Here is a 17,802-nt window from a genome sequence, read left to right as displayed (position 1 = left end):
AACCACTGCTCTATATACATATTTCTTTTTTTAATTAATTTTGGCCAAAGGGGGCGCATTTCAATTTTTTACACACACTTGTTATTACATATGTTGGCCAGAGGAGCAGCACTCAAATTTTTTTACACACACTTGTTATTTCATATGTTGACCAGAGGGGGAGCACTTTTAAAACCGACACACAGTCAATTAGAAAAATCCCTCCTTTCAGCAATCGCAGGGTTGCTGGTTACTGGGGTTCAATCCCCACCTTCTACCATCCTAGTCACGTCCGTTGTGTCCTTGGGCAAGACACTTCAACCCTTGCTCCTGATGGCTGCTGGTTAGCACCTTGCATGGCAGCTCCCGCCATCAGTGTGTGAATGTGTGTATGAATGGGTGAATGTGGAAATACTGTCAAAGCGCTTTGAGTACCTTGAAGGTAGAAAAGCGCTATACAAGTATAACCCATTTATCATTTATTTATTCATTTTAGGGACCACCCTAATTTTAAATGGTTTCCCCACCAGAGGTGCAAATGAGACATTCTCTATTAGATGCAATGGTTTTCCGTCTTGAGACCATGATTTGGGTACTAACTTGTTCACCGGTACCTTTCCTTGTTGATGTCTCAAGAAGGGTAGAAATACAAGAACACACACACACACACACACACACACACACACACACACACACACACACACACACACACACACACACACTTGAGCACATATAGAACACATTCAGCTGTTTTTTGTACCTACCATACAGTATATTCTTCTTCTCTCTACCTACAGTGCTGAGCGTTTCGACCCTCTGACAAGCACGTGGACATCCATTGCGGCCATGAGTACCCGCAGGAGATATGTTCGTGTTGCAACTCTAGGTAGGAACGTGGCATCAACATGTTGCTCTTGAAGAGTTTTTAAGCCATCATTTCCCCTCCAGATGGCAACCTGTACGCAGTGGGTGGCTACGACAGCTCCTCACATCTTGCAACGGTGGAGAAGTACGATCCTCAGGTACATTTTATTCTTTTTGCCACAAGGCGAAGCGTTGCTGTATGCGAGGGATGTTAATGCGCCCAATGGATTGGTACAGAGCAACGCGTGGACACCTATCGCCAACATGCTGAGTCGTCGCAGCAGCGCTGGGGTAGCCGTGCTGGACGGTATGCTGTATGTGGCGGGAGGGAACGACGGGACCAGCTGCCTCAACTCTGTGGAAAGGTTCAACCCCAAGAGCAACTCCTGGGAGGGCGTGGCTGCCATGAACATACGCAGGTTTGCCCGGCACAAATCCTAGTAGAACACATGGAAAATGGATAAGTGCAGGGTGTAACATAAGATACAAACTAGTATTTTGTCATACTAAAAATGAAAAAATAATGGTAAGTTTAAAGTTAAACATTATTGGTTGATGATGGAACATCCAAAATACATAATTTCAGTCTGTTGTTCCTTGTCAGCTATAGTTAATAAACATTTACGCAATGAAACTTTTCAAAATGACATTGGTGCTGATGCTATGAATACATTGATTATTTATTTCGGGGTGTCCCAATTCGATACTGGAATTAGGTCCAATATCAGCAAAAAATGTAATTTCTTTAATTTTTTTAATTGTTGTTTTATGGATAGTGCACAATACATTATTCACAAGGAATCGATAGGTTCACCAGATTTAGCTAACAACTAATGTCCATCTGTTCTCTTTATATCAGCTTATATCTAAAATCTCAGATATACTGTAAACTCCGATTCAAGCGGTTTTGTAGCGTGCTTAATCTTGCAAAGCTGGACAGCTAGTTAAAATCTAAATATCCTCCAATAAGCACACAAAGTTGGCCTTTTCTTGTGTTTTAGCTAAGTCTTTTACAAAAGGTAAACATGGCAAGCTAGTAGTTACACAAAAGCTAAGCACACAATAGTAGACAAACTAGACATACTGTATGTAGTAAGTGTCTTTAATTGAACAATACTGCAATCTGAAACACATTTGTCAATTAAAAACAAGTATCAAATAATTATAGTTGCATATTAATTACACATACGAAGTCTCCAAGGCAGAAATGTATTAGACTATGTTTACACTGCAGGCCAAAGTGGCCAAAATCAGATTTTTTCGAGATCTAATTTTTCAAACTGACTGTTTACACTGCAAATAAAGTGTGATTTTTTTTATCAGACTCCAGTGTAAACGTGCACATGCCCCAATGTGACCCCTATTGACAAGTGATGCATACTTTGCAGATTGTAATTTGGTATGTTTTAATGAATACAATGAAACACAATTAAGCATATAAAGTCAACTTGTTTTTCCTCTCTACTGGGACTTTAAAAAAAATGCTATATTACTTGAATTCAAAATCTGTTGGCACATTATATGTGTATTCTAAATAATACACAGTATCTGTTATTTTACTGCATATTACTATACATAAGATTACCGGTAAAAAAAATATCTCTAAACTTAAAATAAAAACAAATGTATGTTTTTTAGACAATGTAAAGTAAAAGTACATGTTAAATCAGGAATCAATAGCACAGAGCTTGAAAGGGTCAAACATACGAACTAAATAAATAAAATCTGGTTTTCAGATATTTAATCTTATTTAAAGTTAAAGTTAAAGTGCCAATGGTTGTCACACACACACTAGGTGTGGTGAAATTTGTCCTCTGCATTTGACCCATCACCCTTGGTGGGTGGGAGGTGAGGAGAGCAGTGGGCAGCAGCGGTGGACACGCCCGGGAATCATTTTGCTGATTTAACCCCCAATTCCAACCCTTGATGCGGAGTGCCAAGCAGGGAGGTAATGGGTCCCATTTTTATAGTCTTTGGTATGACTCGGCCGCGGTTTGAACTCACAACCTACCTATCTCAGGGCGGACACTCTAACCACTATAATTGACTACTGATAGAAATGCATAAAAATGAGCCTATTGATCAGGGGCACAGTCAGGTTTTGTACACATTATCAACATTATATCGCAAATAGCTCCTTTGCAATTTGAGAATATATTAACAAATTAATTTACTGTTTACATTCCTGTTAGGGATGTGATGTTAGATATTTGTGCGTGATTGTGTGCACAATTCTCTTCCAATTGTGGGATTTTCTCCTAAATCTATAAACCTTAAGCGGATCAGCTAAAGACCTGGTGGTTTTACGTTTTAATGAGTCTGATGATTCACACTGATGCAATTGCACATACTGTCAGATAAAGCAAATATAGAAAAAATATTTTTTTTTTTTTTGAGGTGTAGCTGTCTTGGATTTGTTGATGTGTCAGCCAAATCACACAACCCCCTCGCCCCAGACACCCACTTGCTTTTGTGTGAGTCAGAACACTGTGGGAGCAAGTGCAGAGCCATGAATAAACCATAGCTTGGAGCGCTTTTATTATCCAGTTGCTGGGAGGCTCAACTTACTGTGTTGGAAATGTCACCATGTGCTGATCTCTAATCTGTTTCCTGACCCTACAAGTGCCAACTATTACTTTATGCATCAAGGGGACCGATTCTCCTATGCGTGGACTATGGCTGTGAGGAGACAAAAAAACATTCTCCCTAATGACTTAAGTCTGTCACTGCCTGCCTTCATCCAAGATGCACACTTTGAGTAGAGCGACCCTTAAATGTGGGTGTTCCCTGTCCAATCTGGCCCCCGCATATTCGCCCATCAATTTCATTAGTTTTGTTTTTACGCACCTATGAGGCTGGAATAAGTCCAGCTGGTGAAACATTATATTTGACTTGGAAGTTTGTATGCAGTGTACACCAAACATACTAATGTGGTGTAAGAAACTTCCAGAAAGCTATCAAATATTTTCTGATCGCTTCAATTGAGACACCTGGACACATTCATTGAGATAATAACAGTGGAATAAAGTTAAAGTACCACTGATAGTCACACACACACTAGGTGTGGTGAAATTACTGTCTGCGTTTGACCCATCCCCTTGTTCCATCCCTTGGGAGGTGAGGGGAGCAGTGATCAGCAGCGGTGGCCATGCTCTGGAATCATTTAGTAAATGGTAGGGATGTCCGGTAATGGCTTTTTGCCGATATCCGATATTCCGATATTGTCCAACTCTTTATTAACGATACCGATATCAACCGATATATGCAGTGGTGGAATTAACACATTATGCCTAATTTGGACAACCAGGTATGGTAAAGATAAGGTACTTTAAAAAAAAAAAAAGATAAATAAATTAAAAACATTTTCTTGAATAAAAAAGAAAGTAAAACAGTTACCGTATTTTTCGGACTATAAGTCAGTTTTTTTCATAGTTTGGCCGGGCTCCAGTGCGACTTATATATGTTTTTTTTTCCTTCTTTATTATGCATTTTCGGCAGGTGCGACTTATACTCCGAAAAATACGGTACATAGAAACTAATAATTAATGAAAATGAGTAAAATTAACTGTTAAAGGTTAGTACTATTAGTGGACCAGCAGCACGCACAGTCATGTGTGCTTACGGACTGTATCCCTTCCGATATTACATTTTAAAGCATTTATCGGCCGATAGTATCGGCAAGCTGATATTATCGGACATCTCTAGCTGTGACATAACAAAATGTGGAAAAAGTGAAGCGTTCTAAACACTTTCCGGATGCACTGTAAGCACAAACAGTGGAATAGGGCCCCAAGTGCGATAATCATGAGGCATTGTTGAATTTGACCCACTTTAAAGATGTCTAATAGTTTTTTTATATTAACGTTTTCCCCAATTGTGTCCCCCTTTCAGGAGTACTCACGACTTGGTAGCTATGGACGGCTGGTTGTACGCCGTAGGAGGAAACGACGGCAGCTCCAGCCTCAACTCCATCGAGAAGTACAACCCTCGCAGCAACAAGTGGGTAGCGGCCTCCTGCATGTTCACCCGCCGCAGCAGCGTGGGCGTGGCCGTGCTGGAGCTCCTCAACTTCCCGCCGCCGTCCTCGCCCACCCTGTCGGTGTCTTCCACAAGCCTTTGACACGGGGTCATGGCTTGGCTGACCTCGGCCTCCACTGCTACTGCTCAGACCGGCTCTGGGAAGAGACGTAACTGCTCGGTTTGAGGAGAGGGAGGAGAAAGAGCAGAAGTGTGAATGAGGCTACTGGCTTGGCTGAGCAGACATGACCCAACATCACAATTGCACTTTAAACAACCATTGGGAAACAATAATTCTACAAGCTTTTCCTGTTCAGAGTCAAGGATGGGCGAGAGCTTATCCCAGCTTAATTTGGGTGAGTGGTTGGGTACACCCGATACCGGACACATATAAACAACAATGCACACGCCTATGAGGAATTTAGGCTACAACTAATACTTGAGGCTCCTAAAAAATTAAGTCATACTTTGCCATAGCAATCCCTTTCATAAAAGTGTAATTTAAATAATAATCGCTTCAAATTTTTAGACCTGACTAAAGATATACAGTTTATATTATTTCATAAAAAACTATTTAAAGTACCCCTACATTTTTAGTACCGGTAGTAGAAGACAAAATTTGCAATATATTCCAATAACAACCCTTAATACTAATAATAGTGTAAAATAGTATATTACTAATTGATGACAACACTGATTTTCATCTATTATTCCTTTGTAGCAATGATTGTTTATATTAGGGGTGTCAAAAAAATCGATTCTCGAATTAATCGCGATTCCTATTTGTAACAATTCTTAATCTTGATTAAAAAAAAGCAAAAATCTATTAAAATAGTGTGTGTGTGTGTGTGTGTGTGTGTGTATAAACAGTATATATATATATAAGAAAGTATTTATATCTACATATATATATATATATATATATATATATATATATATATATATATATGTATATATATATATATATATATGTATGTATATATATATATATATGTTTATATATGTATATATATATATATACACAGGTAAAAGCCAGTAAATTAGAATATTTTGAAAAACTTCATTTATTTCAGTAATTGCATTCAAAAGGTGTAACTTGTACATTATATTTATTCATTGCACACAGACTGATGCATTCAAATGTTTATTTCATTTAATTTTGATGATTTGAAGTGGCAACAAATGAAAATCCAAAATTCCGTGTGTCACAAAATTAGAATATTACTTAAGGCTAATAAAAAAAAAAGGGATTTTTAGAAATGTTGGCCAACTGAAAAGTATGAAAATGAAAAATATGAGCATGTACAATACTCAATACTTGGTTGGAGCTCCTTTTGCCTCAATTACTGCGTTAATGCGGCGTGGCATGGAGTCGATGAGTTTCTGGCACTGCTCAGGTGTTATGAGAGCCCAGGTTGCTCTGATAGTGGCCTTCAACTCTTCTGCGTTTTTGGGTCTGGCATTCTGCATCTTCCTTTTCACAATACCCCACAGATTTTCTATGGGGCTAAGGTCAGGGGAGTTGGCGGGCCAATTTAGAACAGAAATACCATGGTCCGTAAACTAGGCACGGGTAGATTTTGCGCTGTGTGCAGGCGCCAAGTCCTGTTGGAACTTGAAATCTCCATCTCCATAGAGCAGGTCAGCAGCAGGAAGCATGAAGTACTCTAAAACTTGCTGGTAGACGGCTGCGTTGACCCTGGATCTCAGGAAACAGAGTGGACCGACACCAGCAGATGACATGGCACCCCAAATGATAAATAATGATAAATGGGTTGTACTTGTATAGCGCTTTTCTACCTTCAAGGTACTCAAAGCGCTTTGACACTACTTCCACATTTACCCATTCACACACACATTCACACACTGATGGAGGGAGCTGCCATGCAAGGCGCTAACCAGCACCCATCAGGAGCAAGGGTGAAGTGTCTTGCTCAGGACACAACGGACATGACGAGGTTGGTACTAGGTAGGGATTGAACCAGGGACCCTCGGGTTGCGCACGGCCACTCTCCCACTGCGCCACGCCGTCCCTAACCATCAACCAAACCATCACTGATGGTGGAAACTTTACACTAGACTTCAGGCAACGTGGATCCTGTGCCTCTCCTGTCTTCCTCCAGACTCTGGGACCTCGATTTCCAAAGGAAATGCAAAATTTGCTTTCGTCAGAAAACATGACTTTGGACCACTCCGCAGCAGTCCAGCTGGTGTCGGTCCACTCTGTTTCCTGAGATCCAGGGTCAACGCAGCCGTCTACCAGCAAGTTTTAGAGCACTTCATGCTTCCTGCTGCTGACCTGCTCTATGGAGATGGAGATTTCAAGTTCCAACAGGACTTGGCGCCTGCACACAGCGCAAAATCTACCCGTGCCTGGTTTACGGACCATGGTATTTCTGTTCTAAATTGGCCCGCCAACTCCCCTGACCTTAGCCCCATAGAAAATCTGTGGGGTATTGTGAAAAGGAAGATGCAGAATGCCAGACCCAAAAACGCAGAAGAGTTGAAGGCCACTATCAGAGCAACCTGGGCTCTCATAACACCTGAGCAGTGCCAGAAACTCATCGACTCCATGCCACGCCGCATTAACGCAGTAATTGAGGCAAAAGGAGCTCCAACCAAGTATTGAGTATTGTACATGCTCATATTTTTCATTTTCATACTTTTCAGTTGGCCAACATTTCTAAAAATCCCTTTTTTGTATTAGCCTTACACAATATTCTAATTTTGTGACACACGGAATTTTGGATTTTCATTTGTTGCCACTTCAAATCATCAAAATTAAATGAAATAAACATTTGAATGCATCAGTCTGTGTGCAATGAATAAATATAATGTACAAGTTACACCTTTTGAATGCAATTACTGAAATAAATCAAGTTTTTCAAAATATTCTAATTTACTGGCTTTTACCTGTGTGTGTGTGTGTGTATATATATATATATATATATATATATATGTTTTATTTTAAGTACTGTAGAAATTTATCTGAGTTATTAATCTATTTTATGGAGGAATGTAATTAATCATAGAACTGGCACCCAATGTTATTAAAAAAATTATTGATTTTGAATCGAGAATCGATTCTGAATCTAATCGTTACCCCCAAGAAACGAATCGAATCGTGTGGTGCCCAAAGAGTCACAGCCCTCGTTTATATAAATAAATGTATATATATATATATATATATACGATATATATATATATATATATGTATATATATGTGTGTATATATATATATGTTGATTATATATATATATATATATGTATATATATGTGTGTATATGTATGTGTTATTATTTTCGGGTAAATAAATGCCATCCTCCAATTCTGTACACCTTATATTAACAATCCCAAAACACAAATGAGCAGAGAATGTCCCCCAATGTGTCTCAGGGTTAACCTAGCATTCATATTTTGAGACTGTGGAAACAACATGGAGTAAACAAGCACACTACTGTAGATGTTAAAAAAAAGACATGTCTCTTTAAGTGTCCAGTCGCCTCATTCACATGCAAACTCTCTCAAACTGATGAAGGAGCTTTGACCAACCTCACTTTATTTCCCATCACTCTTGTGATGGACTCTTCTATGTTGTGGCTGTCTGCGGTCTCACAGGAGACTTTTAAGGAAACATGCATTTAGAATGTAGCTCTTCGGCCAGTTGGTTATTCCAATGCATGTTTACTTACTCCATGGCATTGACTCCCCAACAGGAGGCTAAAATGTGGTAGCGCTGCTAATGCCACACTAGGTGGCAGTAATAATGCAAATGTTATTAACCACCCCTCCCACTGCATGGACAGACACAAGAAAGCAGCCAAGCGGGACATGGTGTTATTTTGTTTATTACAAAGCAGACTCATGATGAATTTTAATGTATTTATAAAGATGTGTAAATGCTTATATATTTAATTTTAAGACGCTTAGAGAAAGACACCTATTTAAGGATGTTGTACTATATTTATTTATGTGGGAAGTATGCATATTGTCGTTGGACATTTTGGGAAGATAATTTGTGCAAGAGAGGTTACTATTTGTTATGCATATAAAGCTGCAACGATGGATTCGATTAGAAAATAGTTTGGATTTATATTCTGTTGCTTCGATTAATGGTCATATCACCCCATACCTCATAAAAATTGCCAACATCCCGACTGCATAGAGTGACCAGAACTTTAAATACGTGAACATTTCTGCACAGGCACTGCCGCAGAGCACACATAAAAGCGGTGGCTTTAATCTGTGTGGCGGTGAACAGGGATCGTTTTTTTTCTTCCAAAATGTATTATTGCACACATGTTAAAAGTGCAATTTCAATGTGGATGATGTGCATTAGAAAACAAGAATGAAGGTAATGGCAAGCAGAAAAATTGTTTGTCTCAACTAGATTTCCTAAAATCTGTAGTGATGCTATAAAGTGGGTTATAGACGATTGCTCAATCAAACAAACTAATTGATAAACTACTTGATTACTAAAATAATCAATAGCTGCAGCCCTACTGCATTATTTGCTTCCAATAGGTAGACCCCCCCCCAGGATTTTGCAATGTTACCATCATGCTATTTCATGCAAATTAATCCCCGCAAATTATGCAGTCTTGCAATTTTGTCCAATTGTGCAACAATTTTTGTCATTTCCACCAATTGAATTTGTCCCTGAGCAGCGCTCAAAGGCGCACAACTAAAATAGCTGGCATCCGCCACATTAACAACCCTGAGCAACCGCAACCATTCCAGTCTGCTCAGCAACACCCGGGAAACATCGACATAACGCATACTGTAGCAGAGAGTGTCAGGCCTTCAAAATAAAAGTATGTTACATGGTTGCACCGCAGTCACATGTGTAATATGCCGGCACCTGGGACATGTAACAGACTATGTGTAATCCTGTAATGCAGCGGTTCTCATACTTTTTTCACCAAGTACCACCTCAGAAAAAACTTGGCTTTTCAAATACCACTATAATGACCAACATTAAAATACAGTAGCATAGTAGGCCTAAGCATTCATTAAAAACAAGGCAAATGTTTTATTAACAAGTATATTTTATATGCTTGGCTACTATAACATTACACAGTTGTAACAAAGGAAAATAAAACACTGTACTTTAATCAAGTGGCATACCACGAGATGGAGTCCGCATACCACTAGTGGTACACGTACCACAGTTTGAGAATCCCTGCTTTAAAGGACACAGAAATGATAACGATCCGTCTTGACTAAAGCCGAAAATAGAATGCCTGCATTATCAACTGACTTGACTGTGCTGGTAATGCCCTCTGGTGGAAATCAATAAAATATATACAATAATCGATTACTTAATGTCTAGCTGATGTAATGGTATTGAAAAAAATAAGCATAACAACAAATCTCAACTTTTCTGGAAAAACTTTTGCAAAATCAGGCTGCAACAATAGCAAAAAAAGCACCCGGAATCCTGGAGTGACTGATAAGGGATAAATATTTGGAAAATCAGCAAGCAAATGATGAATTTTTGCACACTGTTCTGAACTCCTGTTCACCATGCCATTGTTGGAGCTCCACTTCCCAAAGTTGTATTTGATGACTTTACCAAAATGATTCCCGAGCGCGGCCACCGCTGCCGCTCACTGCTCCCCTCACCTCCCAGGGGGTGGAACAAGAGGATGGGTCAAATGCAGGGGTTAATTTCACCACACCTAGTGTGTGTGTGACTATCAGTGGTACTTTAACTTAACTTGAACTTTAACCATTCCTGGTGTCCTTTTTTTTCTCCATATTTTTTTTTAGTGATTATGTGATGCGCCATACTTGATGTCTTGTTTTGGATACCACTTGATGTCGTTCACAGGCATGAGCTCTGCTCAAAATATTTAAGGAAAGCAACATGCAAAAATGAATGGCTGCATTACTATTAATCTATGTTAATTCTATTTTACCTTCTCTCAACCTGACTGTAGGGAAGAGATTCATATGGCGTCATTCCTGGGTAGATCTTGCGTGAGAGGAAAGGGGGGGGGTTAGTCATTGTGCAATGCATTCTGCTGAAAATGATGGAAAGTGTCACTCTACATAGAAACAAACTGTGATCAAAGTTGGAGTTGCCACAAAACACCTTTAAAGATATTAAACACTCTACTGCCGTCTGGATGATGCACCCTGCCAGTTTGTCACGTTTCATGTGTCAGGTAAACTGCCACAAATGAACCCATATGAATCCCTTTCCTACTGCAAATCATATGTACATTATAACCTTAACATTTAATTTAAGGTGTTCTTTTATTGCCTCTATTGAATGCACATCATGTAGATGGAAGCTGGAGGGTCAGTAAAAAGGTCCCCACAAGGACAATTCTAAACTATCATCAGGCTTTTTTGTTTTGTTGACTTCACCTCAGCACCTTCCTACCTTAGAGGACCCCAGAGGGATCAACCTGCCCAAGTCTTATAGAGAGTCTTTACATAAATGGATGGACAAAGCTGTGTAAATACACTAGCTAAATGTACCATGTTGTGCAATGTCAATGGTGACTGTAGCTGCGTTTTAGTTTCTGCCTCATATATGTGGTGAATGTTTTCTCATTTAAAATGTTGAATTTTGCACTATGGTGGATGGAGCAATAAACTGAAAAGAAAAAGAAGAAATAAAGCTGTTCCAAATGTGATACATAAACACGCATTCTGAATCTGGTGTTGCTTGGCTGAATGCATCATCGCTCGGTAGCGTCCTCAACATGCTCCTGTTTCACGGTGATCTGAGCAGACAGCTGAACACTCTCTCTTTTTACCCTGCCTGACCTCGCTCACACGGCCTTCACACCTGTGGCTCACCCCCGCAAACCCCACTTTAAAACCTGGAGCGTGCAAATCAGACATCCACACAGGCGCACAGTGCAACGTTCAGCGACACGTTGGTATGTACGATGGTGTTATTTTCAGGGCCGGGGTATATAAACACGCATGCATATAGATAAGTCTGTGTGAGAGGATTTGAATTAAGAATACAACAAACAAATTGAGTTTGGATGAAAGTTTTGAAATGGGGATTGGAGTAAAATAATTGCATTTGGAAAGAGGCAGAAATATATACAGTACATGCAACTATGAACGCGTGACTGATTTAGATAGGACTTGTGGTGTGTGTACAGCTCAAATAATTGTTATAAGCAAACACACTGTATAATGACCCTGCAGTCAAGTATCAGCTACCGTGTAGTAGCTACAGTGTGTGTATCAGTGACGTGCGGTGAGGTTGATGGCTGGTGAGGCACTGACTTCATCACAGTCAGATTTACAAACATATGAACCCTAAAGAGTATCTTATTCACCATTTGATTGGCAGCAGTTAACGGGTTATGTTTAAAAGCTCATACCAGCATTCTTCCCTGCTTGGCACTCAGCATCAAGGGTTGGAATTGGGGGTTATTAAATCACCAACAATTGTTCCCGGGCGTGGCGCCGCTGCTGCCCACTGCTCCCCTCACCTCCCAGGGGGTGATCAAGGGGATGGGTCAAATGCAGAGGACAAATTTCATTACACCTAGTGTGTGTGTGACAATCATTGGTACTTTAACTTAACTTTAACTTTACACATACAAACTGTAGCACACAAAAAAGCACATTTAATTAAAAAAAACGTTATTATTGTCTTACCTTTACTTATAAAATAAGTCCATGAGCCGCTATTGTGCTGGATTAATGCACCCCCTGACGAGAGTGTTATATCAACTAAAGCCCTCACTTAAACTTTCCACGTGCAAGATTGAATCTATTTAAAAAAGTGCAACCGAGGGTTTATAAATGTCACCTATACTGTATGAAACTACAAAATAACAAACACGGAGGCTCCAGTTTACACGAGGACCACTTTATTTACATTCTTTCAAAAACTTCCGCTCCACTCCAACGTGTCATCACTTCCGCTCTTAGCGCCTTCAAAATAAGAGCTTAAGGCCTATACTGTATAACAGCGCATAACAGGAACTTAACATCACATAGAGGAAAGCCCATAAAAATAGGTTACAAAAGTTATTTAATAAGAAGCCAAAAAGTGCAAAAACAATAATGTTCGTGTTGGAGGAGTTGTGAATTAGGTACACCTGCAGTCTGCAGGTGTACATAATGTTGTGGCCCTGCAATCATTCACAACTCCTCCAACACGAACATTATTGTTTTTGCACTTTTTGGCTTCTTATGAAATAACTTTTTTAAATAGATTCAATCTTGCACGTGGAAAGTTTAAGTGTGGGCTTTAGTTGATATAACACTCCCGTCAGGTTTTGCCGTGCATTCTACGGCGGGAGTGCAGGAGGCGAGCCTCAGCCAGTGCGTCTTTTGCAGCCGTTTTATGATCGCTCAGCACAAGAAATACTTTACACACATACAGTTGTTGACAAAATACACTGTACATTATATACCTCAGCTAACTAAACTATGGAAATGTATAATATAATTCATATAGCAATACGGTCTCACTGCACAGCAGACCAGCAGTTAGCCGAGTCCGCAATCCATGGTGAGGCACAACGCAGTGACGTGCCTCAACTGGCTGCTGCCACCGTCTCTTCTCAGTATTTGAACGGCAAATGTGAAAATTCAGCGATTTTAAATAAAAATAATCTAAAACAGGTGAAGTTAAATGGAAAATAACTTTATAGTATAATCACTGGATACATATAACAATTTAATAAAAATGTTTTCTTTTTACATTTTTTTTCTTTTTACATTTTTTTTCTTTCCATGATGGCAGGTAAGGCCCCCGTCGCGGGGCCAGCAGCCTAAGCAGGGAAGCCCAGACTTCCCTCTCCCCAGCCACTTCATCCAGCTCTTCCCGGGGGATCCCGAGGCGTTCCCAGGCCAGCCGGGAGAAATAGTCTTCCCAACGTGTCCTGGGTCTTCCCCGTGGCCTCCTACCGGTCGGACGTGCCCTAAACACCTCCCTAGGGAGGCGTTCGGGTGGCATCCTGACCAGATGCCCGAACCACCTCATCTGGCTCCTCTCGATGTGGAGGAGCAGCGACTTTACTTTGAGTTCCTCCCGGATGGCAGAGCTTCTCACCCTATCTCTAAGGGAGAGACCCGCCACCCGGCGGAGGAAACTCATTTCTGCCGATCGTACCCGTGATCTTGTCTTTTCGGTCATAACCCAAAGCTCATGACCATAGGTGAGGATGGGAACGTAGATCGACCAGTAAATTGAGAGCTTTGCCTTCCGGCTCAGCTCCTTCTTCACCACAACGGATCGATACAGCGTCCGCATTACTGAAGACGCCGTACCGATCCGCCTGTCGATCTCACGATCCACTCTTCCCTCACTCGTGAACAAGACTCCCAGGTACTTGAACTCCTCCACTTGGGGCAAGATCTCCTCCCCAACTCGGAGATGGCACTTCACCCTTTTCCGGGCGAGAACCATGGACTCGGACTTGGAGGTGCTGATTCTCATCCCAGTCGCTTCACACTCAGCTGCGAACTGATCCAGTGAGAGCTGAAGATCCTGGCCAGATGAAGCCATCAGGACCACATCATCTGCAAAAAGCAGAGACCTAATCCTGCAGCCACCAAACCGGATCCCCTCAACGCCCTGACTGCGCCTAGAAATTCTGTCCATAAAAGTTATGAACAGAATCGGTGACAAAGGGCAGCCTTGGCGGAGTCCAACCCTCACTGGAAACGGGTCCGACTTACTGCCGGCAATGCGGACCAAGCTCTGACACTGATCGTACAGGGAGCGGACCGCCAAAATCAGACAGTCCGATACCCCATACTCTCTGAGCACTCCCCACAGGACTTCCCGAGGGACACGGTCGAATGCCTTCTCCAAGTCCACAAAGCACATGTAGACTGGTTGGGCAAACTCCCATGCACCCTCAAGGACCCTGCCGAGAGTATAGAGCTGGTCCACAGTTCCACGACCAGGACAAAAACCACACTGGTCCTCCTGAATCCGAGGTTCGACTATCCGACGTAGCCTCCTCTCACAAAACATTATCGCATTAATCATGTATGAATACAGATTAATCATGATTTTTTTTTTGAGTGCACATGTTCCTTTACCTTAACTGTGGATTTACCTAAAAGGCGGCGTGGGTTGTTATATGGTCAGTGATCATAACAATGCATGCGTCGGTGCAAAGATGAGTGAGGAGACTCCGACTAGTGCGTTGACTGCTAAATTTCACTTCAAAATAAACACCGACTGGACTTTAGATAAAACTGTTACCAAGTTTTAAATAAATAAATGACGTACATTCATGTAAAAAAAAAATTAAATACTCCTTCGTGACATTCTGACAATAAAACTGCATTTGTGTCCAAATGTTGGGTTTTTAAATTATGCAGCCAAGTAATTTTTTACGACTCATCAAAATGCAAAGTTGTGAATAATCTGATGTAAAAATGTGTTTGTTTGACAACACTAATTATAAGTCTGCAAGTGCCATATATTCAGCCTCGTTGCACAAATTGTATACAGAGGATTATGACGGAGGATTTGGCTGAATGAGCACGTATCAGACACCTCTGTCTCCTTAGACGCATCCTCGCTCATCCATGCGGACTTGGTGGGTGGCCGAGGGTGGAGTCGGCTCTCTTGGTTGCTTTGTTGGGTCTGCTCCTGTCTCCGTAATATTTGTCTGCTCTTGAATGGGATTGTGCTGAAAATCTTAATTTCCCTTCGGGGATTATTAAAGTATTTCTGATCCTGATTATGTAAATGTATAACACTAACATAACTCAATACTATTTGTAATATAACATTGGTATAAAGTATAATAAGAAACATAGTTTTCATTTCTATATCTATGTTGTCTCTAGAAAAATCTAAACTAATATATACTGTACTTTTATCAGGAGGTTGTGTGTTCTTTAAAGCTGTCAAATGCCATCCATCCATCTTCTTCCGCTTATTCGAGGTCGGGTCGCGGGGGCAGCAGCCTAAGCAGGGAAGCCCAGACTTCCCTTTCCCCAGCCACTTCGTCCAGCTCTCAAATGTTGTATTTTAATTAGATTAATCACACTTTTAAATTCGGCTTACTCAGGATACATCAAAGTTTATTACTTGGTTGTGTAGTTTAAATTGGTCTAAAAAAGGACCCTGATATTAGGATACAAATGCAATTTTATTGTCGGAATTTGATTCAGAATTGTTTTTAAACATTTCACTTGAATGCACGTCGTTTATTTGCTCAAAAACAGTTTCATCTAAAGTCCCATCTGGTTTTATTTTAATGTAAAATTTGCCAGTGAGTATAACAGTCGCCGTCTTCTCAGTCATCTTTGCAATGACATACAGTGCATCCGGAAAGTATTCACAGCACATTACTTTTTACCCATTTTGTTATATTACAGCCTTAATCTAAAATGGAATAAATTCATTTTTGTTCTCAAAATTCTACACACAGTCCCCAAAAATGACAACGTGAATGTTTTTTTCTTTTAAAAATTGTGTAAATGTAAAATATAAAGGTAAAAATAAATCACATGTAATCACAGCATTTGCTCAATACTGGTGTTGATGCACCTTTGGCAGCAATCACAGCCTCAAGTCTTTTTGAATATGATGCCACAAGTTTGGCACACCTATCTTTGGGCAGTTTTGCCCATACCTCTTTCCAGCACCTCTCAAGTTCCTTTAAGTTGAATTGGAAGCGTTGGTTTTCATATAGAATGTTTCTGTACATTGCTACATTCATCTTTCCCTCTATCCTGACTAGTGTCCAAGTTCCTACCGGGGAAAAACATCCCCACAGCACGATGCTGCCACCACCATGTTTCACTGTAGGGATGGTATTGGCCTGGTGATGAGCGGTGCCTGGTTTTCCTCCCAGTATTCACGCCAAAGAGTTCAATCTTTGTCTCATCACAGATCATTTTGTTTCTCATGGTCTGAGAATCTTTCAGGTGCATTTTGGCAAACTTTTTACAAAGAAATGGCTTCTGTCTGACCACTATACCACACAAGCTTGATTGGTGGATTACTGCAGAGATAGTTGTCCTTCTGGAAGGTCCTCCTCTCTCCACAGAGAGATACTGTAGCTCTGACAGAGGGATCATCGGGTTCTTGGTCACCTCCCTGACTAGACTAAGATGAATGCAGCAATGTACAGAGACATCCTGGATGAAAACCAACACTTCCCATTCAATCTGATAGAGCTTGAGAGGTGCTGGAAAGAGGAATGGGCGAAACTGCCCAAAGATAGGTGTGCCAAGCTCGTGGCATCGTATTCAAAAAGACTTTAGGTCTGCAAAGGTGCATCAACAAAGTATTGAGCAAAGGCTGTAAAAACGTATGTACATCCATCCTTTTTTTTTACCGTTGTCCCTCTCGGGTCGCGGGGGGGTACTGGAGCCTATGTCAGCTGCATTCGGACGGAAGGCGGGGTACACCCTGGACAAGTCGCCACCTCATCGCAGGGCCAACACAGACAACATCCACACTCACATTCACACACTCGGGTCAATTTAGTGTTATAAATGATAAATGGGTTGCCAATCAACCTATCCCCAGGTGCATGTCTTTGGAGGTGGGAGGAAGCCGGAGTACCCGGAGGGAACCCACGCAGTCACGGGGAGAACATGCAAACTCCACACAGAAAGAACCCGGGATCGAACCTAGGACCTTTGTATTGTGCGGCACATGCACTCACCCCCCTGGCACACTGTGCTGCCCTACTTATGTACATGTGTAAAAAATTGTATAAATTTGTAAAATAAAATAACTAAAAACTTCACATTTTGGAGGACACAAATTAATGAATTCCATTTTGGAATAAGGCTGTAACATGACAAAATGAATAAAAAAGTGAAGCGCTGTGAATACTTTCCAGATGCATTGACATGATCACTGACAGTATAACTACTCACGCCGCCTTTCAGGTAACCATCTGCAGTTAAGTAAATTCATTGCGTAATAATCTGCATATATACATAAATGATAAATGATAAATGGGTTATACTTGT

The 17,802-nt window shown here is 40.8% G+C and overlaps 1 protein-coding gene across 2 annotated transcripts in view; it reads left to right on the top strand.

Moving 5' to 3' along the window:
• The window catches only part of klhl17 (kelch-like family member 17), a 28,596-nt gene extending 22,837 nt beyond the window's left edge, over positions 1–5,759 (top strand). For both annotated transcript variants that reach the window (XM_061977065.1, XM_061977058.1), the window contains 4 exons: positions 777–865; positions 928–1,001; positions 1,081–1,262; positions 4,735–5,759. In XM_061977065.1, the coding sequence (XP_061833049.1) occupies positions 777–865; positions 928–1,001; positions 1,081–1,262; positions 4,735–4,963 (574 nt within the window). In that variant the 3' untranslated portion in view covers positions 4,964–5,759. The remainder of the gene's footprint in view (positions 1–776; positions 866–927; positions 1,002–1,080; positions 1,263–4,734) is intronic.
• The last annotated feature ends 12,043 nt before the right edge of the window (positions 5,760–17,802 follow it).

This window comes from Nerophis lumbriciformis, linkage group LG01, assembly GCF_033978685.3.
Source record: "Nerophis lumbriciformis linkage group LG01, RoL_Nlum_v2.1, whole genome shotgun sequence".
NCBI classification, from domain to species: Eukaryota; Metazoa; Chordata; class Actinopteri; order Syngnathiformes; family Syngnathidae; genus Nerophis; species Nerophis lumbriciformis.
This window is presented reverse-complemented; position numbering and strand designations above follow the sequence as displayed.